The following is a 25,016-nucleotide window of genomic DNA, read 5'->3' on the forward strand; positions in this document are numbered from 1 at the left end:
CAGCCAGAGAAACAGAAACAGGAAGGTGTGTGTGTGGTGTGTGTGACAGCAGTTAAACGACACTCAACAATTCAGAGAGACAAAAAGAGACGGAGAGAGACTTTATTATTTTTTATTGACTGTAGATGTAGATGACACTGAGGTTGTGTGTGTGTGAGTGTGTGTGTGTGAGTGTGTGTGTGTGTGTGTGACATGACTGAGGAGGGATTTTAGTGACAAACATCAAAATGGATTTCCAACACAGGGCAGCTCTGGACATCTCCACCAGGAACCCTCAGGACGATTTTGAGATCCTGCAGAGAGTCGGAGGAGGAACCTACGGAGAGGTTTACAAGGTCAGAGTCCTGAACTGCTGCTGAACGTCACCGATCAGTGATCAGAGCATCAGCTTGAGTCACAAAGAGATTTGAACGAGTGACAAATCTAGAAACTGTGTTTGTCTTAGATTTTGGAGACTCTTTGAAAGATAAAGACGAAACAGTCAGAGAAAAGAGAATGTGTTTTAATTCAGGGTAAAATCCAGATTTAACGCTGTAAATGAATGAGAGTGAAGCAGATGTTACTGCGCTCACTGCCAGCATCAGTCGTCATCTGCTGAACAGCTCGAGCGTGTCTTACTTACACACTTCACTTACTTTTGCCACTTCGCAGTGTAACCTACCACTGTGCACACATTCTGTGAACATGTTGTGATAACTAACTGTAAACTTCTTGAGGAGTTAGGAGGAAATTTAGGTGTGAGTGATTTTAGTTTCATTGGTTCATTGCAATCACAACTTCAGTGCAGGCTCCAGCCTGCTGGAGGAAGTGGTTTTGCATGAAGTGAAAGTATTCTTCTCAATAGCTGATAACCTTTTTAGAGAATTTTACTCCAACTGAAACATACGTCTACCTGAACGACGGTGCTGCTGCTTTCTAGTAGATTTCATATGTGTCAAAAGTATTTTAGAAACTTTATATCTAAAGTTCAAAACAAAGCTTAGACCTAAGAAGAAGGAGAGTTCTGGGCTGTAGTTCACCACAGTGGGAACACGGGATCGAGGCAGCTCCCCTTCTTATGTGATTCTCTTTTCTGTAGTTTCCTGTTTTATATTTCTCACAGCAGTGATTATTGTTTGATTTGAACAGAAGTTGTTATCAGCTTCATTCATTTGAACAACGACCACAGCTGGTGCAGACAGGCTCACTCCCGTCTACTTAATGTATTTACTGTGGTTCTCTATGTTCAGCTGAAGCCTCTGTTCATATATACGTACATGACACTATATTTATGGGGGGAACATATTGTTCTACCTCCCATCAGCAGCAGTGTCCACTCATGCAGCACCATTTTGGTTTTATCTGCTGTGGTTTTGAGGTCTCTGCCTCTGAAACTACTGCTGCTGCTCCAGCGCAGTGGAAGTGACTCGAATTCTGCTCGTACTGTTCAAAACTCTGAAGACAGAACTTCTGGAAACGTCAGCTCGACTTGTCTTTCCAGGAACTGACCTCAAACGTTTGGAACATCAGTACTAAGAAAGGATGGATGTAAAACAATATCAGGGGCCAAAAATGGCGAGAGCCCTGTTAGCTTCAATGAGCTGTAATAAAAACAGCGAATGGATCCCCTGGATGTGATCTTTTAGATCTAAACTGTACTCTTGGGTAGTTTGGCGTCATATTTCTTCAGTTTCATCACTGTTGACACGTCATGCACGTTGTCTTGGTGCTTCCCTTAACTACACTGTAGAAAAGACACGTTAAGACGTTAAAACAAACGTGACCTGTGTCACGATATGTGACTGTGATGATTTTAACAAAGAAAAGGTTCAGAACTCCTCAGAGCTTTCGATGGTCCAGTGAAGTTGGATTAGAATTGGGATGATCACATTTATTAAGTAACTGGGTCACTTTAAAATGATTCTTGTCACTCGCTCGACTTTTCCAGCAGCACCCTGTGTAGGGTCCCACGGCGGAGATGTTGAAGTGTAATGTCCACAGAGACTGAGCTGGTACATTATCAGTTTAAGTGTGGAGGGTGAGGTGTTAAAAATGAATTACTGGACTAGTGGGCCGTATTCTCAGGATTATCTGGTACTTTCCACAAAGCTACTCACACCTGAAACATTCATGCATGGAAAAAGTAAGTGAAGAGTGAAGCTGTAGCTTCCATCAGAGTCACTGTTTGTCTCCTTTCTGTCTGTTTTTGAATGAGAGTCTTTGTGCTTCAGTCTGTTTTGCTGTTGCATCTGCAGCTTTTCACTGAATCATAGCTGATGGGTGCTAAACTAACCTGCTATTGATCTAAATCTAACCCTTTTGGGCAACGGAGCCATTAAAATAAGTTAGAATTTGTTTCCTAAGCTACTCATTTGCTATAAAAGCTTGAGTTCAGCTGCTCACTGTGACATGTGTCACCAGAGTGGATGGACGGGCATGTGAAGCACTCGGCACACGTCGTACTTCAAGTATTTTCAGTTGACAGGTTTGTTCAGTTTTTGGGTGATTCTAGACTGTTAGTCTGCAGGTTTTACACAGGTTCACAGTCGACCTGGTACAAAGGATGGTGAAAGCCAAGACACAAATACTGTGTGATGCTATTGTCACCACAGTGAATGGTTCATAATGACGCTAGATTTAAGTATTACCACAGAAAAAGTACTCTAACTCACTGTCAGTGGACTCTGGCCATTTGAGACATGAAGTATTTCTCTCGACTTCATGTCAGTTTTATTTTGTAATTTTTATTTTATTTTTATTTCTTTAAAAAGTATATGTAAGGTCTCTCTGTGCGACAGTACTGTTTAAATTTAACATGGCATCATCCTGGTATTGACATTTAAAATCCTATATAATGGGACAACCTGTCAGTCAGTTGTGTTTATTACTGTACGTGATCATTTTGTTAATTTGTTCCTGGTTTGTAGTTTGATTTATCCTGAATGATTCAACTCTCCAGACTCAGTTGTAGTCCTAAAGCTCACTTTGTTATTTGGGTCTTAAAGTCTTCAGTTGGCCTTGATGTGCCTGTTTCTAGTCGTCTGGACGCTTTGACAACTTTGGGAAGTATCAGGCTCTTTTAATCATCTCATGTACGAAACTCTGCTGAGCTGAAAGCTGTTCTGCCATCAAATACAGTAAATGTAGCAGATGCAAAGCAGGTTTGCTGTAGAGTGAATCCACTTCCTCTAAGATCAGCAGACCCCGGTGTTCTGTTTTACACAGAGACCGATTTGCATAATTGTCTTTCCTTCACAAACGGACACACACACACACACACACACAAACACACACACACACAGGTAATGTATGATTGCATCCTACATACACACATGCACTTACTTTTGGCTACGTGTTGCTAAACTCACACTATAACAGAGGTCAGCCTGCAAATGCAGCACTTCTGCACCATCAGCAGCGATGAGAAAGTAGGCCTTTCACATGCATGTGTGTGTGAGAGAGAGAGCGAGAGAGGGAGTGTTTAGAAGAAATTACCTTATTCATACCAAAACGTCTGTGTTGAAGAAGGAGGGAGGGGAACTCTATAACCTCACAGTATAATGAACAGTACTGTCTTCATTCAGGAGCGGACACCAACATCAACACTTTCATAGAGAAGGTTGTGACTGCACAGATACTGTATGTGTAGTAAAACTGGCCACATTTAGTTTACTTCTACTTCATGTACACAGTGATTTCATCCATTAGATTTGAATTGATTGGATTCTGATGTTATCTCATTCTGTAAAAACAGGTAGTGTGTCCTACTCTATCAGTCAACCTGTACATTTATATAGTCTAGAGTGGTTTTGGATTTAACCAAGTACTGTGATGGACATTTCCCTTTGTAGTGAATTTCAGTTTACTGCTGTAAAAAGGTTTTAAATAGGACAATGTGCTCATTTAATTAATCAAAATGCAGTGAATTTAATTGGTACAATTAATGCTGTCTCCTAAACATTATCCTCTTATGCAACTAAATTGCATCCACAATCATGTTTATATCAGATATAATCGTATAATAATAATGAATGAAAAAATGAAGCACTACATTTATTACCCCTGTTAACCCAGCCTACAGTCTCTCTTTGACTCTAACCCTGAGCTGTGAGTGTGTATCATAGTGACATTAAAACATGTCATTCATATAATAATAAGTGAAGGTGTTGAATGATAGGTGTGAATATTGGCATCATGTTTCCGTTTCTCACAGCTCATAATGGATTAATTTCAGTTCAGTTCGATTTGATTAAGGATGATTTCATTTATAAACATCACATAAAATCCTCCTCAGAATCCTGGGAACTTAAACATTTTCTGTATTTAACTAGTGAGCAGCAAACCTGGAGTCTAATTGATGAGAGAATAGAGAAGTGGTTCAGAGCCACCGTGGCTCATCAGTGTCTGGTTGCTTTTCACAAACAGCATCACAAAAAAAGAACTCAGAAGACTTACGATCAAGAGTTGTTGATCTGCAGATTAATATCCAAGAGATATTCATCAGTCTATAATTAGACAAACTGCCTATAAATGGAGGCAGGCATGGCTTCCACTACACGACACCACTGACGGAGCCACTGCTACAGAAGGACTTCAGACCTCAACCCAACAGAAGAGTTGTAGAATGATTTGGAGAGAGACGTCCTCAGAATTAGTTTGGTCTGTAGCGGTTCTGTGATGAAGAAGGTCTAATCCACAGCTACAGGAAGCGCTCGCGGCTACATGTGATTCAACCAGTTATTAAAATAATAAATCAAATCACTTACTTTTTCCACCATCACTGTATATTTAATGGGTGTGTTCAGTAAAGACAAACTATCAGGATTCTTTTATCCACTTAGAAATTTTGTGGTTGTTGATATTTGGTGAAGATTAGAACACAGTTCATGACCAGTTTTTGCAGAACAACAGGAAATTGTAGACAGTGAGTGCTGTAAAGTAAGAAATGCATGGATTAGACAAACTAATGATCTGCAAAGAGTCAAAAGTTGACCGTGGACTGAGAAGGTTTGCAGGCCTTATGGGTAAGCTTGACTTACAATACCCATGACACCGACACAAAATGTTTTTATTCTTCACTGTTACTTTTTCAAGTACATAAAAACAGGATACATTTGTTTTTGACAGCGTGAAACAAGGATCGTCATCACACAAACAACATTTCTGCCTGATGAGACATCACACCTGTCTCTATCACACTTCCTTTGTGCTCCTCTCTATTGTGTTGGAAATAGTACCTTGTTGTACTTGTTGGACAAGTTTACACAGCAGTTGTGTAGTAACTAGTAGCTATACATAGCCGTACAAGTATTTGCATGGCTTTTTCCATGAGGGTTAATTGACCGGAGTCTGATTTGTTAATCGTATGACCACAAATTGGAAGCAAACTATTCAACTCGTGAACTGGTAATGAGCTTTCCATAGTTTATACAGTGGTGTGAAGTTTTGCAGATACAGTATCTCAGTGTGGAGAGGTGCTGTCAAAGGCTTTTGGGACTCACAATACACAATTAAATGTGCCAAAGAATTGGTGGGCATTCCAATGGAAGCTCAGTATTCATGTGATATGATGTTTTTGGCCCCAGCGAGGTGTATCTGACCAAGCTGCAGGGCTCCATAAGAAGTAACACCATTTTCTAGCCCAAATGTATCATCACACTGATGTAATGGAGAACACACCCAGTGATTTCATAGACACTGTTTCAATACATCCAGTGACTAAAAATAGCTATCAGCTTGATCTCACTTCAGAAACAGTGGTGCCATGAATACTGAAAACATTTCCTGCTAAACAGCTTCTTACGCTATCCTCACTGTCCTAAGACCATTGACAAGTAGAGAAACAGGCAAAATAGGGACGGTCGACAGGGTCTTCAGGTGGGTACCCGCTCAATGAGTTGTTGAGTTGGGAACATGACACTGAAAAGGTCCAGTCCTCTTCTGCTAGCTCTAGTTCACAAGCAATTAGGCAACAAAACAAGCTGTTCAACAGGCGTGTGATGTCCAGCAGCATGCTGCCTGAGCCACCAAGCATTTCAGGTAAACCAGTCCAACTGAATTTGCTGCTTCTTGTGTTCTAGAGAAATAAGGCTGGGCGGACTGGGCTGGATTTATGTCCCATTTACACCCAGAAGCTGGAAATAGTAGCAGAGATAAAGACACGCAAGTGATACACTCAATGAAACTGGGTGGAGCCATCACTTAAACTCAAGTATATCTAACATCTAACTGCGTTTTGATAACTGTTGAGATGTCAAACAAGAACAAAAATGTCAGTCTGTTGGTCTTACAAGAGGAAAAGATGATCATCAAAGTCACCAGGATTCATCCTCTGGGGACCATGAATGTCTGCAAACCTTCATCTTAGAGTCGTCCTGCTAGCACGGCCAAAAAACACACACAGAATCCGAAGGTTTGAAAGTTGGATTGAAGTTGAAATAGCTGATTAATCAACTACCTGTTACTTTCGGATGCTACAGAGCCACGTGACCCTGAACACATCACAGCGAGCACATGCCTTCAGCACTGCTTGTCAAGTTTCCGAAATGCATGGATGTCAATGGTTGTACAAGCTGACAGCGATGTGGGACAACTTTTACGTCATGTAGTCCTAGTATAAATACTTTAAGCCCAGTGTCTGCAGAGATGTGATGAGGTATACTGTTGTGATATTAGTAGGTGACTTCCTCTGTGTCACCTTTATGACGTTTTTAAGTTAAAAAACACCATCAGTAGTTCAGACTTTGACTCAGACTTTGTTTTTCTCACCAGATAGTTGCACAAAGATAGTTCATATCTATGCTCATTGAGAGATTTTAGCTGTTTGTAGAGCAGTTTGGGAATCGTCTCAAACTTGACTAAGCTGTTCTGCAACTTTGCATCTGATCATGTTAGGATCTTCCTCTTCTTACAGTAAAACCTGACTTTCCTTATCTGATGTGGCTTGTGCTACTAAGCTGCACTTGTGCTTGCTGTTCAACGTGGTGCAACTCTAGTTTCAAGCTTGTAGCCTCACAGAAGCTGTGGGCTGCACCTGGTGTGTGTGCAACCTCAGACGCAAAATGAAGAAGTGAGATAAATGAGCAGCGGACTACATACAGAATCCGCCTGCAGAGCCAAGTTAACTGTGTCAAGTTTCTGCTGAAACAGTGTGGTTTTGTGTGTGTCTGTGTGTGCACATGTGTGTTTTACAATGAAATGCGCTTGAATTATGGTTGGCGTTGATTTATCTTTAACCGAAAAAAGAGGAAGAGAGATACAGGTGGATTTAATGTTGTGGCTGATCGGAGTTATTTACAATTCAGAGGAGATCAAACAAACTGCAGCTCATAACTGTGAAATCTGTCCGAGTTTTACTACTTTAGTGACCTCAGATATCTTAAACCAATAACTCCCTAAATGAAACATAGCTACATGAGATGATAAATTCATTATCTGTCAGGTAAGAGTAGCTGTACGCACGTCACATAGATGCAAGGAAGGATAATCAAAGGACTGAAAAGAGGTGACGCCCACACACTAACTCCACACCAGAGATTCCCTCAAGCAGAGTGTTTGTGGACATGCTGCTCTACTGACCTACAGGATGTATTTTTTATCATTTCGAGATCAAGTCTGTTGGTGGTTAGTGACATATAAGATAAAAGATTGTGTCGTGAAGAAATTCTTCCAGCGTTACTTCTGTTCATTGAAGTTTTGACCACGTTCCTTACATGTGCCTAAAAATTCATTTTCCTTAGTGCAAAAGAAAAAAAGGAATAAAAACTTCGTCTCAAACCTTTAATATTCACCTCCAGTCTATAGTAAGTCTGCCCACTATCATCCTAATAAATAAATACAGAGTTAGACACTTGACGTCGTTTCCTACCTGCAGGTTAAAATGATTTGTGCAGAAGCTTCTGGTCAAAACAGGCCTGGAGAGCTTAAAGTAAGATGCTTGTCTCTGATTCATTCAGAACCAAAATACATCACTGAGCATATGAACCACGCTGGCCGCTCAGGTCTCAGCCATCTGGAAGAAAGAAACAGGAAGAAGCAGCATTTAGTCTTTAAATCTTCACAACGTGAACATCATCAGCTCTCATGTGTTTCAGTCTTTAGCTAAAGTCGAACCAATCTTGGTCGGTTTTATCTTTTTATTTTTATGTTTCCATCCTGTCAAATTTGTGCTTATTGTTTTACATTGGATTTCCTGTTGTGTGCAACATGCAAGTCTAGTATACCACAGAGATAGTAAACAATTAGTTTATGTCAAACGTGAAATCTTTCTGGTTTGTCAGCAAGATTGCCACCAGTATACCCAGAGTCCGCAGGCTGGTGCTTACCAAGCTAATAGCTTCAAACAAACTGCAAACTATTTTTTTATTTCAACACGTTAAATGGTCACATTCAACCCGTCTTAGAGCTAATCTCAGACAAACGTATCTGTGAGGTGCAGAAGTTCCTCTGTAGAGATAAAGCTGATGTTTCTGAACTGAGCAGTCGAACATTTCACAACATCTGACGATGAGAATAAGACGTAGAAAAGTCTCAAGTAAGCGTGCTTTCCTTTATTCCTGTGGTGGTGGTTAGAATTGAGGGAATTGAGGTTAAGTGTTAAAATAAAGGTGATGGTTGGGGTTAGGTTTAAATTAGGGTTATAGCTTAATGTTGGGCTTAATTAAGAGTTACACACATGGGTTCATTAGTTTGTTCTGTGTGGTTAATGTGTCACGTGGTTGAGAATGAGCATAGTGGACAGTCAGTGTGCATCAAAACAGTTTTCAAAGGTTGAGACCGGTGATTTTCAACAAATCCCATAAAGAGACATTTGTACATCTGTGAATCTAGAAACAGATCTTGTTTTATTTGTGCAGACGTCTGTGCAGAGACTGTGAAAAGTGCTGGTCATTCTCTTTTTAGATAAAATACTGCTGTCACATAGTGTGTCAGGAAGCAACATGCCACCTAGTCACTGGTGTGAGTCACTAATGTGTTTTTAATGCTTTCTGAACAACAGTGGGAGCTCCGCTGCACAGACTAGTTGAAATTCAGTTCACTGTAGGTTTTAGTCTTTTAGGGGCCTTGCTGACACGAATATAAAATCACCAGCTGTGTCCCTCAAGTTGTGTGCATCTCAATCACTTTCTCCCTGTGACCTTTCATATCAATAGGTCAGATCTCAGCGATAGTTAAAGGAAGTAAGCAGGATCCACTTCTTCATTTTCCTTCCTCACCTCTCTCGTTTCTGTTGAGGTGGATTGCACGTGTGATCAAACCTGCTGGCTTTATTGGCTTCAAGTATCGTGATGTAACGCTTTGTCTTGTGTGTGAGTGAGATTACAGAGCAGAGTGAAAGGAAAGATCCCTCCTCTCCACTTGAGCTCAAAAGAAAAGAGCAAACACACATTCAGGTGGAAATCTTGGTGTGGAAGGTCTGCAGCTTCGACTGTGACGTCCAACTCACACGCGTGTGTGTGTTTCAGTTTGTTTACTGACAGGGTGTGTTTCCCCTCAGTGACCTCTGTAATGTCACACACACTGACACACACCTTTGACCAAGTGGAGTTTCCATCGTCATTGTTTTCATCGTGCTACTTTGAACCTTTTGTCTCTACTGTACTCACTGTACAAACACAGTATGACTACATCAGTCACTTCCCAGCAAGTGGTATATGTAGCTGCGATGAAAGTCCTGAGTTGTGTAATAATGTCTAACCAGGTACAGGTACATGTGCTCTACTCTCTAACGATAAACATGACTAAACCTTCTCAGAAACAGGTTTCACTGATTACATCAGACTGTTGTTGAGGTCTGCTGCAGCTTATATGAAGACTCTCCTGTACAGATGTAAACAGGTTAAATTAAAGGATTTAAATACTGTTCTACTGCAACAAGTGGTATTTTCTGCAGGGAAAATTCACAGCCAGCCTTTCAGCTGTTTTATATGCATGTGATGCATTTCATCTTTCTGTAGACGAACTCTCAGACAAGCCGAGTGCATGCAAAGTGACTGCTTAAGAATTTTGAGCATCTAAGAGATTATTTTTCCTTCCTTTTTCCTCCTTTACCCTCAGCTCACACAGCGAGGGGGTGTTCACTTTCTGCAGGATGTGTTAGTTAGAAAAGCGAAAATAAAAGGTCAGTTAACCTCAGCCACAAATTAATAGATTTTTATCTATCAGTCACATAAGGGGACTTCCTCATGGCCTGATCAGCTGATTGGCCTGAAGTATCAAACCAGTAGTAAAAATACAGCACGAGGCGGCTGCTGTCACTGAGATCTGTAGGTGTTCAGCCTCCGTGCTGCTATGTGTGAGCAGTGGACAGCACAGGGGGCAGAACAAGAGAAAAGGGGGAACTGAAAAGGCCATCAGGTATGTTCACGAGCGAGGGACGTAGTAGGTGGTGAAAAGCTGAGCTGCACTCAGTGCACGATCATGTCCCAACGTCCCCTCCTGAGCTGATTCTGTGTTTTCTAAAACGAACGGCATCAATGAATCCTGAGCTGTGGGAAACCAGGAGATGTGCGTGGAAGGAAACAGAAAATGAGACCTGAATCCTGCTTTAAACTGAAGCAGTTTTTGTGAACAGTGATAAAAATTATGCAAAAGACAGAAACAATTAACGAGGAGCAAACGTACAACCAGAAGGTTGCTGATCACTTCACTGTGATCATGTGCAACATGACTGTAAATTCACTCTGTGCGATGTTAGATTTCCTGCATCAATTAATCCCAGTCTGGTCTTTTTATCTTAAAGTTTACTGGTTCCAGACTTAAACAAGTCAGTTTCCATTTATGCTGCTTTAGCTCTGTGGATCAGTTGGTAGAGTGGTCGCTCATCAACTCAAACCCAGAATCTCACTGAGATCAGGTCAGTAGCTGGGTTCAATTCCACAGCTCATTCAATAGTGTTTAAGTGTAGTACTGTTGTTCTGCTTCTGTAGATCATGTGATTAGTTCTTCAACCAAGGATCTTCAAGACTTTAATAAAGATTTTAAAGTGGAGATATTTGGAAGTATTTTGTAAGACAAGTACTTGTACTTTTCAGTTTGGGTTTGTGTACTTCACAGTATCTGAACATCACTCACAGTTTTACGTGTTGATGTTTTCAGACACACAGAAACTTTATGACACTTTTGTGATTTTTCTGGACACATCTACAGATTTAATTGTTTTTGAAGAGCTTAAATAAAAAGCTGACAGAACCACTAATTATTCAGCCTCGGTTTGTGAAAGGGCAGCGTTAGCCTTTGGTCATGGTTAAATAAGGACGGTGTGTGCTCAGAAAAAACATCCATGACATTTGTTTGTGACCATCCTCCACTGCGACCACACACTCTGACTTTCCACTGTTCCACTTCAACGGCAAACTTAAAGGGAGACTTTTGGTTGAGCAACCGAACGCCGCCAACGTTAAAATGTCTCCAACAGCAGAGCAGCAGCTTCTCTTACAGTCCGTCTCATTTTTAATTTGCCTTCTAGTGGTGTCTTTTAATAGCTGAAGGTTTATTTCTCATTTAATTTGCATATTTCAGCTTCCTTCTCTTAAAATATTGTCTTAAGAGTTCAGTAGCAGAATGATATAAAATGGACACGATGATGTATTAGTTTACCTCGTCGTCACTGACACCACCACTTTGATAATATCTGGTTCTTTATATACATCAAATATCCACATGTCATATTGGTAAAGCTCAGCAGGGTTTCTGTCGTCATGGTTTACTACGTAGCCCACCCTCACTGACCAAGTACTCGCATGACTGTGTTCTATTTCAGGAGTGAAACGGTGTCGATGGGTATTTCCTCAAAGTGAGGTGGGTGGGCTGCCAGTTCTGCCATCTATAAACTACCCACTTATCTCCGTGTTAAGTCATCTTATCCCCTCAGTACCTGGATTACAGTTTAAACTGTCCAACGCTGTGTTAAAAAGAAGCATTTTAACTCACTTCTCAGCTTGTGAGAGCTGTAAAAACACATTTATCCTTCATCCTTGTGATATTTTAAATAATAATATATTAAATCTAATGTGTTGTGAGAGTTTAGTGATACTGCTGCTAATTAAAAACATCTGAGTGGAGTAGTACTGGTTTAAGGAACTCCTTCTGGTCTCTGCAACAGACAAAACTCACCATCGACCCATAGATCATATTTAAGTGTAAGGGAAGTTACCTTAATAGCTTCTGTGTATAAACAGTGTGAATAAGTAAAGAGAAGTGGCACCCCTCCCTGGTATAAAGGTCATCATGTGCGCTTATGCGTGTGTGTGTGTGTGTGTGTGTGTGTGTGTTAACTTGAGCTTCCATGTGTTTTGCGTCTCTAATGGTACAGCGCGGTGCGGTGAGCTGTTTGTTGCACTTCACTGATCTGGACGGCAAACATGCAAATGAAGCTCCTTCAGCAGAAAAACAAAAAATGCACCTCAAACACACGCTACACTAACAACGTGCTGTCATCTCATGGCTGCTGCAGTGTAAAGACGGTGACATGTGTTTGGGTTTTTTGCGTTTTCAGGCACGCAACAAGCAGAATGGAGAGCTGGCAGCCATAAAGGTCATCAAGATGGAGCCAGGTGAGCGTTTAATCTGCGTAACTGTGAACAGAAAACAAGCTCTCACAAATACACGAGTGCTTGTGTTCTGCTTGTTTGTGACTGTGAGCACTTCTTTCCATCTCTTTTTCATGAAATGATCCTGGACAGAGGTACAGTAATAAGCATGTTTCCAAATATGAGGCAAGTGCACCGTCCCAGCTTCATCTGGTGAAAGCCCCCAAACCGTTTTACTGTAATGCAAAACAATAACTATCTCGAATACTCAATCCATGACTCTTAAAAACCTGACAGGCACACGCATATTAAGAAAGAGAGGGAGTCATCATTTCCACAGTGGCACAGCAACAACAGCCAGAGAAATAAAAGCTATGAGCCGTTAGACTCCACTAACGACCAGAGAAAACGGTTTTATTCAGTTTGATTACAAGGAGAACACAGTAATTAGTTTGTATAGCATCAATAAGAGACTACTCTACTCATTAAGAGCGTTAGCGTGTCATTAAAGCTGCACTTGTGTAAGTAAAACAGTCTCCTCAGCTATCTGCTCTTCAGTGATTAGTCAGTTTCCATCGGTACAGTATATGTACTGGCCCAAAGTGACAGTGAGCTTATTTCTGTGGCTCCTGACGACGTTCAATCTAATGATTGTATGCGTGCAGATGTTTTCATCCATAGTTCATATTACAATAATTTTCTTAGTTTACGTGGTTGATTTAATGAGTATGCATCTCATCCTCAACGTCCTCTTCATCCTCACCATCCTCATCAGTGCTGTGGCTCTGGTGTTGATTACATGTTTACACAGTCATTGCTCCTGTGTTCGTATTTAATGTGATGATAATAATGAATACGTATCTCGCTCTCTGCCTGGTTCCACAGAGGACGATTTTTCTGTCATCCAGCAGGAAATCATCATCGTAAAAAGCTGCAAACATCGCAACATAGTGGCTTATTACGGCAGCTACATACGGTAAGCTGCCTGTTTCTGTGTTCCTTCTCTCGTACCCATCACTCGCACAGCAGAGAACTTAGACGTTTGCTTTTCTGTCTGCAGAGTTAATAAACTGTGGATCTGCATGGAGTTCTGTGGAGGAGGCTCCCTTCAGGACATTTACCATGGTGAGAGAGTGTGTGTGTTATTGATGAGTGAAGAACCACAAAGAAACCACCTTAAGAAGTTGGAGGGTTTTTTATCTGATAAAAACGATTCTTCTACTACTTCTACTGACAAAACCATTCAAAGAACCAACACCTCAATAAAGTGATAAAAATCTGAACTCCTGACTGAGATGAAGTGCACCACAAGGCCTGTGAACATCTCAGAAGGTGCTGAGTCCCACTGGCTCTTGATAAATACGTTTATACCGTTTATACCTTTATGTATTTTAGGAGCTGCCTGCTCTTCCACATCAAGGTGTTGGCAACAGCTTTGATAAGAAAAAGCAAAAACACGTGATTAGTTTGCATTTCTCTGAGATTTAGGATGTTCAGGAATCCCCCTCCTACTCTTAATGTCTGGTTTTGACCTGCTCACCTGAGATAGTGGGTCTACAAGAGGACGACTCGTGTCAGGAAGGCTAAAAAGATTTATTGTTTATTATTTATTATTTTATTTAACTCTAAAACAACATTTCAGTCACCACTGTCACATGAAACATGGGGGCTGTGGGATTTACAGACACATTTCCCAATCTAGATAATGAGGTGTAGCTAGACTTTCATTGTAACACTTGTCAGTAAAATAATCCTATTATAACACACAAGTTCTGCTTTATCTTCTCTTTTAATATATTAAATTATTATTCTAACAAGTAACATGTGATCCACAGTGACTGGTCCTCTGTCAGAGCCACAGATAGCTTACATCTGCAGGGAGATGCTACAGGTAAATGCACTCTAATTATTCATTCAGGCTTAAGTGTGAATAATGTGAAACATCCTACTGTTGATAATCCTATTGTGTAACTAGTGAAATTAACTCATAAACATTTTTATTATGGTGACAAACTCAGGTTTACGGTGTGTGTGTGTGTGTGTGTGTGTGTGTGTGTCTGTGTGTGTCTGTGTGTGTGTGTGTGATCAGGGTGTGGACTACCTGCACGCACAAAAGAAAATCCACAGAGACATCAAGGTGAGCACGTCACACAGCGATGTGGGACAGTTATTCTACATTTTTGTTTACTTGTGTCTTGGATTTATTTGTGGTGAAGGCTGCAGCAGATGAAACCTTCAGATTGCTTTTGGAAAAACTGGGTCACTGCAGCAGCAGCAGCAGCAGCAGCAGCAGCAGCAGCAGAGAGTAAACAAGAACTCAGCAAAGTTTAGGGTCCAGTCTGTATCCTGAGGAACTACAGTAAACAATCTGTACATAGCTGATAGACAATAACTTCTTCATATGTTGATAAATATTATGAAGACAATCTGAAGTCAAATCAAGATCAAGATAAAAACTGATGTTACTTGATGCTTAGAGAAGCTAAAGTGTAAGGAAACACATGACAGTAATAGATGCTTCTTCTATTTAAAGAAGTTTATTTAGATGTTTAAGTTTTTAATTTCCACTCTGTGTGGGTTCGGTTAAAGATCACTGCGTGGGTAAAATAAGATGTTTCTGTGGTTGTGTCTGTGTTGATGTTTGTGTTGCCCTCTTCTGCTTTCAGGGTGCCAACATCCTCCTCAACGATCACGGAGAGGTCAAGCTGGGTAGGTGGACGGTTGCACTGTCTGCTCTTCATTGTGCCGCCGTGGTTGAGATGAGTCACTGAGAGCAAGGGTGACACGTCTGCACTGTCTCGCTGTAACGTTCTATGTACATGAGGGACTGAAGGGGCCTCTGCTGTTCCCCGCTGCTTGATAGTTCATTTTTTTGATGCTTCGACGTGACAACTGTGTACAAATCACACTCAACTGTAAAGTTTGTGACGAAGAAGAAATGATAAAAGAATAATTAGTATAAAATAATGAATGAAGATAAAAATTGGGTTTAATAATGAAAATAAGTTTGTGAACCTGTAACTTGAGTTGTATTTAAATGTTTGTCTCCAATTTTGTGTAGCTGACTTTGGGATCTCAGCTCAGATCACAGACACTCTGTCCCGGCGGAAGTCCTTCATTGGGACACCGTACTGGTAAGATCAAAACCCAAACCTGTTCACTCTGCATGTTTGAGTGTTGCTGTAACAGCTGAAGCAGAAGGTTTAGAGAGGAAAAGTCTGCAGGAAGCACATTTACATACATTATTTCATGCATACAGTGGCTCATAAACTAACTAAAATGAAAATAACACATCATTTAAAATATGTGTTAGATGTTTGATGCATAATGACATGAACTTCTCAGGCTGCAGTGTGAAGTAGTGCAAAAGTTTTTGCATATTCAACATGCTGCATGTCGGCACAAGGAGCATTTCTTTGCATGACATGTACTCAGCACCATGTGAGAGGGATTTGATTTTACTGTTAAACTCTTTTGTCATCAATAGCAAAATAGCTTCATCTTCTTTTACATCCTGCTGTTTTCCTCTCGTTATAATCTGGAGCTGCTTGGTTGTGTGTCTGAGACTTGTTGCTTTTCCCCTTCTGTCCTCAGGATGGCGCCAGAGGTGGCAGCAGTGGAGCTCAAAGGCGGCTACAACGAGCTGTGTGACATCTGGTCTGTGGGCATCACTGCTATAGAGCTGGCGGAGCTGCAGCCGCCAATGTTTGATGTTCACCCACTGCGGTGATTACACACTGACACACACACACACACACACACACAGACACACACGAATGAGAATAAGTGGGTTGAATAAAGTTGTTCTGCCGCTCAGCCTCCACGTCCCGACAGTTTGACCTCATTCAATGGGGCGTACAGTGTGACCTATAGGAGTTAACCTGCATAGAGACATGAGGCTCACTGAGGTCAGATGCAGGTCTGTGTTCCTGCGTCATGTGTGCCATTAGGGTCACACGAGTCAGTCAGCTGTGAGTGTGTGTTAAACCTGGCTGGTAAGCGGTGTCTCTAATGACCCACATGTGGACACCAGTCATTGTTGTCCTGCTGTCAACACGAAGCACTGTTGGAAACAAGCTCGGCGTCTTTTCCAGTCAGGTGTGAGGTGATCACAAGCTCTAGTTCAATTTAATAACAGCTTGAATTTTCCTTTCAGATTTTCCAAAACACTCCTAGAATTTCAGACTGACCCTGTTTTCTGCCTCTCACACACAGAAACACACCACAGATCTGTCTCAGAGGGGCTGGAAACATTTGCACACGTGGCTCATCAAACCTCACCTCAAATGTTTCCCCTCTCTGCATTAGCGTGCACGTGGACACAGGCGCACTGTATCTAAACTAATTCCCACCCATGCACAGTGATGAGTGTTGTTGTATTTCATACAAAACATCGAGTGTTTCCACCACCCACACGTCCGGCGGACAGATGTTACACACGCCTCACTTTGTTCAATGAAACATAGTCCAAACGAAAACGGAGTCTATAATAAGAAAGACGGTGCACACGTATGTGACGTCCACACACGGAACCACAGACACGTTCTCATTAACTGTGGTCTACCATGTTTTTTCCTGCAGGGTCCTGTTTCTCATGTCAAAGAGCGGCTACCAGCCTCCTAAACTCAAGGACAAGTCTAAATGGTAAATACTAAACCTGCTACAGCAACACGGTGCATGATGTTTTATTATTTACTTCTGGAGCTGTTGGTGGTTCCTACGTTATCAATCAGTCCTATGACGTGATCCAAGGTGGTGAAACGTGTATGTTTCTAAATACACTGCATTATATATGAGATGCTGCATGTATTTAATGCTGCATGTTGTTTGTGTTTCACGTTATAAAACCCTGACCTCTCTCTGGTCTCTCTGTCCCACAGGTCGTCTAATTTTTATAACTTCGTCAAAGCCATGTTGGTGAGGAACCCGAAGAAGAGACCCGGCGCCTCCAAGATGCTCTCGGTCAGTACGACTCTCACGCTCCTGTTCAGGTTTAGAGTCAGTTCTCTATGAAATCTGCCAATTTGACTCTATCTACACGTTTTCTTGCATTTCAAACCTTTTAGCAGCTAGAAAATGAACATTTCACTTCAGATCATTGTTGAGTTCACTCACTGCTGTCATCGTGTCATTTGTCATGTTCACAGAGTAAACACACATTTAGCATCACTGTAAGACCTGTGCTTACTCAATAACTGGTACTAATTGACCTATCATGCCTTTAACCTGTGCTCTGTTACTCCTTTTTGCTTTCTGCAGCACTTGTTTCTGACCCAGCAGTGCCTGAACCAGGAGCTGACCCTGGACCTGCTGGAGAAGTATCGACATCCTGAGAAACTGAAGAGCTGTCTGGTGACAGAGGATGAGGATATGGAGGTCCTAACCACATTGTTACCAACACTTTATTTGAAAACTAAGATGAAACTCTGGAGACAAAGCATGAAAATGGGTTTTATCTCTGTGATTTAAGGTGGCAGTCCCTGGATCTTTAAGGAGGATCCAATCCATCAGCAAACATAACCGGGCAGAGAGGACGAACTCTGACATTAGCTGTAAGTCAACGCAGCTTCAGGCTGTGTTTTAAAACGTTCTTTAATTGACTAAAGCAAATGGAAATACAGGAACCTACAGTTGCTCTTATTTCTTCTGATATGATATTGTGGACAGTGAATGAACGAGTCAGTGTGTTGAATTGTTTTGCTTCTGGTTTCTTAGTGGAACAGATTTATACTCAGAGGCCTGTGAAGAAAGAGTCGCCGAATGTAACGGTAAGCGACACCTCAGTGCTGCTGGTGGATCTATATGGGTCTATGTTCACACATACAGTAAACACATTCATAAATTATAAATATGGAAGATTTGCATGCACAAAGATACAGTATTTATACACACATGTACTCTATATGGACATGTTACCAACATACAGTACGTGTAGTTCACCGTACTGTATAAATAGTGCCGATAGCACACAGTCAGCAGTGTGTTCAGCCTGTCTCCATCTCAGTTAGTAGCACAAAGTAAATATTTCTATTTTCACTTCACTGCTATCACAGTTTGTCAGCGCTGCTGGTTTTGGCACAGTAACAAACAGACTCACCTACCAACAGCCCATCGTGCTCTGTGTGTGCAGGAAACCCCGTTTGTTTCCTTAATTAGGATCTTTACCATCATCATTCTGAGCCAACTCTATATTAGATATACAGACCAAACAGAACTACTGATTTGATTTGATAATACAACTTATCCTGTTCATTCCAAACTGTAAATATCGCTTCATTTAGTTGTGTTTTTTATTTTCTTTCCAGTTACGACTTTCAGTGGGATCCCCCGACAGTAGCAAGAGTCCACTGAGGTAACAGGATGACCGATCAGGCACAGACACAGAGTCACAGTTAACTCTAGTATGTATTAAATAAACATGTTCTTCCTCTCTCAGGGACCAGGACTCAGACTCAGACGATGACTACGATGATGTGGACATGTAAGAAAACATCCAAGTTCCACGTTTACTCTTTTTCTTGGGCCTTATTTGGTATTTTGCTTAATTTAATGCCAGCAGTGTGTTTACTTGATGTCCAGTAGTTGCTTGTGTGAATTAATTCTAGTGTCCTCCTGTTTTTTTTTGCCCACCTCAGCCCTACGATACAAGCCAGCAGGTAAACTGAGCAAACACAAACCTACATCTGTGTTAATGTGTGTTTGCATCATTCACACAAAGACTGAATCAACACTCTCTCTGCCAACAGTGTCACGACGGTGCGAGCTGATGACATCCCACCTCCACTTCCTCCAAAGGTGAGTGGATGGAAATCAGATAACTTCATCAACACAGTGAGAGACAGTGACAGGGCTGTGGATTCTGTTTGACTGTAGCTGTTGGTATTAAACTGGTGTTATTGTATTTATTTCTCTATTTTGTGAAGACACTAAAGAACAGTCGGTTTAACAAACACACTGTTTTATGTTTCTGTGTCTGCAGCCCAAAGCACGGACAAGCTCAGAGGAAAGCATGGCAGGGGAAGATGATCGAGCAAGGAAACCCTCCTCTCTGTATGCCCCCACCCCGCTCATTAGGACCTCCAGTGGGACACACGTCCGACCTACGCCCAAACCGAGATCCTCACGACACTCAGGTCAGTGCACTCACCTTTGTTCTGCAGTGAAACATCTGTTTTATCATCATCACGTTGTTCACTCAGTGTGTCCTCGTGTGTGTGTGTGTGATCCAGATCCCGCGTCCTTGCCTGCCCAGTTGAAGGAAAACCCCCCAGGCCTCATTCCTCCTGAGCTCCCCCCTAAAGGCATCCGCAGACAGAAAACCCCATCAAAGGTAGAACAGAAAATACAATGTGAAGAAAGGGGTTCGTCTCCACGGTTTGGAGTTCACAACCTACAAAAAAAGCTGGGACTTTTACTGAACTGCCACAAAAACTCAGATCTGTGGTTTGATCATTGAACTTTCATTTGCCTATCAAACATAGATTTAATACTGCAACACCCTCATAAGAGGCATGTTTACTGCTGTGTTTCATCACCTCTCCTTTTAATTTGACATTTTAATCACTGAGCGGCTGAAGCTTTTCTTAATTTTATGCTCTGTAGACAGTGAAAGTGTTTCCTCAGTTTTGTGCTAAGAAATATTATTTATTATTTAATAATATTATTATATTTAATCTATGTTAGCTTACAAACACGTCTACTCCTTTTATACTCAACCATGACACCTTCACCTGTTACAGATTAACCTGCTCATCCAGACGTGGTTATATGTCATGGTTAAGAATTACAGCCACACTGTAGATTCAGTTATTTAAGTCTTTTCTTCTTCTTCCTTTTTCGTTTTCAGAATCCTGCTGATTGTATCAGCCCCATCATGAAGAAACCTCCAGTGAGTTTCTGTTGCTTTGGCAGAAGTTCTCCTTCCTTCACATCAACTCTGTGTGTCTGAGATGTGCGGAGGTGTTTGATGTTTGTGAGTTCAGTGTCTTACCCCAGGGAAACTACCCTTTGGGTTAGACACTGGAAATTCAGGAAGCTCCACAGTTGTTATTACATCTTGAGTTTGGGATTATGAGGCTGAGCTCAGCATCAAAAATGTTAAAAGTCAGAGCATCCAGCTGCTTCTTATTATGCTCAGTATTATTATTATTTAATTATGCACAATGAGATGGACGTGAGGGGAGAATTAAAACGAGAAATTAAAACAGTAAAAATATCATAGCACACATATACATCCATTCACTGTGTCTAGAAACTAAATACACCAGTTGTGTATTTGCATGCATGAAGTCTACAGTATGACAGTATGAGTGAATACTTTAATGTCCTTCCCTCTCTCTCCAGGTTTACTTTAAGAAGATCTTCCATGGCTGCCCTCTTAAAATTAACTGTTCCACCACCTGGGAAAACCCAGCGACCAAAGGTTGTATCAGCAGATCAACTGCACAGGAAATTCTCTCAAACTTCGTTTGTATCTGTCTGACTATCAGCTTTCCTCTCGCCCCCTCAGATCATCATCTCATCCTGGGCTCAGAGGAAGGAATCTACACCCTGAACCTCAACGGCTCAGAGGCGACGATGGAGCTGGTAGGAGCTTTATCTAATTTAACACAGAGCTACATCAGTGCTTCACAAACATTAAGACACAAACACAAAGAGGCAACAAACGATGTCTGATCATTCTCTTTCAGTTGTATCCTGGGAAGTGCACCTGGGTCTACACCATTAGTAACGTCCTCATGTCTGTATCAGGTAATTTAAAACTAGTGGATCCTCATTTAGGTCTTAATGGACTTTTAAAGAGAGTTTAAAGAGCTTCAGACGGTAGTTTCCTTTCAGATCCACCTACAACAATGGCAGCAGTTTGATTTTACAAGTCTTTAATGTATGTGTCTTCCCTGGTGCTTTACAACATTAATAAAAAATCAGGAAACTGAAGCTGCGGTTTTCCACCAACACATCACCTCTTTCCGCTGGAGCCAGTATGATGGTGCTTGGCATCCGCCCAGTTTGCTCACAGTGTGTCAGAGGATATTTGCATTAAGTTTTTCTTTTCTCCTCTGGCCTCATTTTGAGCAGCTCATAGTGACAATGAATGGCAGCTGTCGCTGGCCCAGACTTTTGAATGTGTAAATACGATATCTCTGTACTGCTGTCAGACAGCTCACTGACACTGGGTCACAGAAACCTGTTGACAGCATCTCCACACATTAACATATGAGGTCTTTAAACGGAGCGTTTGTGTTTACAGGGAAGTCGTCGCAGCTTCACTCCCATTCACTAAAGGAGTTGTACGAACAGGCTCGGAAAGACCAGAGGATGGTTGCCTTGCCGACTCACAGACTGTTACCTAGGTAACACAGTTCTCCTGATGTTGTTTCATCTTCCGTCTCCAAAACTTCTGCTCGATTCTTCTGCCAATTAAAAAACAAACAATATGTGTTTTTGCCTTCAGGAAATATGCAGTGACGTGTAAAATACCTGATACCAAAGGCTGCAAGACCTGCTCAGTCGGTGAGACCACAGAAAGTCGTGTTTAACAGTTTATACGTCTGTGCAGAAACTGTGTTGGTTATATATATTATCTATGTGCTAGTTGAAATAAAAAAACTAGAGCAGACACTGTGCAGATTCATGTCCAGCAGACAGTTTTACAGTGTTGAACTAAAGCTTCTTCTGACTGCTGATGTTTCTCCTGTAGCAGCTAACACGCAGCAAAACTGTGTGTTCCTGTGCTGTGCTCTGGAGTCCAGTGTGGTGCTGCTGCAGTGGTACGAGCCCATGCACAAGTTCATGCTGATTAAGGTATGATTATAAAACAAAACCTCTTGGATTTAAGCAGGATGTATATCCCTACCTAACTTTTTATTACTGATAGTTAATTATTTCTGTTCAGATTTAACGCAGTTTGCAGGAGCAGTCAAATGTTAAACAAAGCGTTAATGGGCAGTGGCACATATTAGATAGACGAGTCGATGTGGCAGCAACCTAAAGATCACAGGATGTAGAAAGAACGTCCTGTGTTTTCAAGGTTTTAATTTAAAACACACAGTGATGAATGATGTGCAGTGTGGTGATGCTATAGGTTTACTTTTATCTGTCCTTCAACATTTACTTTTTATTGGCTTGTTAACACTGACAGCAGCTAATAAAATACCTACTGGTAGTGACATAAAGTATTTTATGGTCGCCATCAAATTTATGAGTTAGCTTTAGACCTCTCACCATAAAACTCTTATGTTTCTTCATTCATGCTCTCAGTTATTCACAGTTTGAAGATTCACTGAACAAAACTCATAACATCGAGTTTAAAAGGAGACTAATCTCTGGACTTTTCCACTTTCATGCCTGCAGCATTTTGACTTTCCGCTGCCCAACCCTCTGCGGGTGTTTGAGATGGTGGTGGCCCCCCGGCAGGACTACCCACTGGTGTGTATCGGTGTGTCTCAGGGGTGTAACCCCAACCAGCCAGTCAGTGTAGAATACATCAACCTCAACTCCAACACGTCCTGGTTCACCAACACTGGCCTGGGTAGGTTAACACTACATTATTGGTGCACAGATTAGAAACACAACGCCGTGATCTGAATTCTGGTTTTCTGGATTTTCGTACAGAGAAACCTTCTCCAGACGTAGTGCAAGTAAATCAGCTGGACGGCAGCTCACTGCTCGTCCTCATAGAAAGTAAGTAATACGTTTATTTTACCAGCTGTCGTTAATTATTTTACACATGTTGAACAATCACAGCAACTCCTCGTTCAGTGACCACCTGAATATTGAAGACAGTACAAAACTAATTGTAATGATCCTTTAATGTGTCAAATTCTCACTTTTGTTTAATATAAATATATTAAAATCCTAAAACATGTTGGGAACCAGGTTTATTTTCAACCGACAGACACCCTGCGGCTCTGATGTTAAAAATACCTCCTTAATTGTACTGTAAGGTTTCAGTTAAAGCCACCTCACCACCTCTCACCACAGTCACAGGCAGTGATTGTGTGTTAGACAGGGATCTGTAACAGCTTGGAAACCGTCCACTGTGTTTTGTCCATGCTCCGTTTCCATATTTAGACTCTGCTGATGACTTGTTCCTCTGTCCTCCACAGAGTCCGTGCATTTTGTCAATCTGGACGGAGAGTTGAAGAGCAACAGAGCTCAGACACATGAAATCAGCTTCTCTCGTGACGTTGAGTCTATAGGTGAGAACGTCCACTGACAAACGAGCAACAGTTGGTGTTGGGGGTGACTAGCACTCAGCGCTGACTCTCTGTCTGTCTGTTCAGTGTTTTTTGAGGACACGGTGTTGGCAGTGTGGCGTCACGGCTGGCAGAGGAGAGGACAAGATTTCAGTGAGGTGCTGGAGGAAGTGACAGACCCCAGGAAGATCCACAGGCTGGTGCAGTCCGACAGGTACAGCACTCCATCACTCGCTGGTTTCTGTGGATGAAATGAGCTGTAGGTGGTGCTGTTGTCCCGTGGTGGCTCACCTGAAAACAGGTTTTTACAGCACAGAGTCCAACTGGACTAGAAGTCTGCAACCTCTAGTTCTAAGTGAAGGTGCTCGATGAAAAGTCGATGAGAAAGTTCACTAACATAAAAACTGTAAACTCATACCAGCATTAGAGAGACGGTCAGATGACGACCAACCATTCATCCTCTGACGTCCATATTATCCATTATTTCAGTGAACTGAGGATTTATTAGCCTCATTGTGAGTATTAGACTTAGTTTAGACTTCATGTTGACGTCCTGTGACCTTCTCACTGCAGGATGGTGGTCTTGGAGACACGTCAGACCGAGGACCAGTCAGGCCTGTCCAACCTGTACGTCCTGGAAATTGCTGAGAATTACGTCATGCTGCCGTGACCTCTCCTGTCCCATCACAGGAGGAATCCACTTCTGTATGAACGTCTTCCCGACATTCAATGGACGAGATCAGACACTGCGTCTGTCATGAACTTTGACTGGAATGGAAGCTGCCACAGTATTTAGTTTTCTCACGGGATGAGAGGAGATTTTTCAGGAGCATGTGATGACAGGATGTTGCAAAATTTTACTGACCTAAGAATTGTTGTGTGTAACCTTTATCCCTCAATCTGAGGGAATCTGCTCTTATTTATGGTAATTTCTACTTGGTTTGTGAGATTCGGAACAATCTCCAGAATCCAGGCAGCTGAGAAAACCCTAAATTAATAAAGGACAGTCCTCCTCTCTGACACTAAAGAGGAGATCTACTTATTTCTGCCACAGTATTGTTGATCACAGCAGCAGACGCCTGCAGGGACTGAAACATACAGCTTTTCACTGTATCCTGAGTTTGTTTGTCAGTGTTGGATCGAAGATACACCCCTCTTCTTGCCGTTACACTGTAATAAAGTTAAATACCACAAGATGAGGTGAACTGAATTGATCGGGGATGGGAAATGGACAAATCAAGGTGAATGTTAAGTAACCTAGAAAGACGATGACATGGTATTTCACTTTACTCGAGGTCCCACAGCAGCA

At 41.6% G+C, this 25,016-nt stretch overlaps 1 protein-coding gene across 2 annotated transcripts; it reads left to right on the forward strand.

Annotated features, from left to right (window-relative positions):
* On the forward strand, positions 1 to 24,901 carry LOC113169403 (mitogen-activated protein kinase kinase kinase kinase 5-like). 2 transcript variants are annotated; one of them, XM_026370796.1, is made up of 32 exons: positions 1 to 335; positions 12,476 to 12,533; positions 13,395 to 13,485; positions 13,570 to 13,634; positions 14,345 to 14,400; positions 14,599 to 14,646; positions 15,176 to 15,218; positions 15,571 to 15,643; positions 16,104 to 16,235; positions 17,091 to 17,153; positions 17,390 to 17,471; positions 17,769 to 17,885; positions 17,980 to 18,061; positions 18,225 to 18,277; positions 18,815 to 18,861; positions 18,946 to 18,990; positions 19,145 to 19,165; positions 19,256 to 19,304; positions 19,489 to 19,642; positions 19,739 to 19,839; positions 20,356 to 20,397; positions 20,853 to 20,931; positions 21,019 to 21,095; positions 21,200 to 21,260; positions 21,760 to 21,862; positions 21,964 to 22,022; positions 22,213 to 22,313; positions 22,863 to 23,040; positions 23,124 to 23,192; positions 23,618 to 23,710; positions 23,795 to 23,921; positions 24,281 to 24,901. In XM_026370796.1, exons 1-32 carry the CDS (start codon positions 228 to 230, stop codon positions 24,375 to 24,377), a joined length of 2,574 nt encoding a protein of 857 aa, XP_026226581.1. In that variant the 5' UTR covers positions 1 to 227; the 3' UTR covers positions 24,378 to 24,901. The 2 variants fall into 2 exon arrangements, with proteins under 2 accessions (XP_026226581.1, XP_026226571.1); XM_026370786.1 differs by having other exon boundaries at positions 2 to 335; positions 22,210 to 22,313.
* The last annotated feature ends 115 nt before the right edge of the window (positions 24,902 to 25,016 follow it).

Source organism: Anabas testudineus, chromosome 13, assembly GCF_900324465.2.
Source record: "Anabas testudineus chromosome 13, fAnaTes1.2, whole genome shotgun sequence".
Taxonomy (NCBI): Eukaryota; Metazoa; Chordata; class Actinopteri; order Anabantiformes; family Anabantidae; genus Anabas; species Anabas testudineus.

Bases quoted from the DNA above. Each gene is read 5' to 3' on its own strand.
- LOC113169403 (XM_026370786.1), top strand. From the start codon at position 228: ATGGATTTCCAACACAGGGCAGCTCTGGACATCTCCACCAGGAACCCT. The intron at 23,193-23,617 runs GTAAGTAATACG...TGTCCTCCACAG, and splicing joins ACTGCTCGTCCTCATAGAAA to AGTCCGTGCATTTTGTCAAT. The intron at 23,711-23,794 runs GTGAGAACGTCC...CTGTCTGTTCAG, and splicing joins TCGTGACGTTGAGTCTATAG to TGTTTTTTGAGGACACGGTG.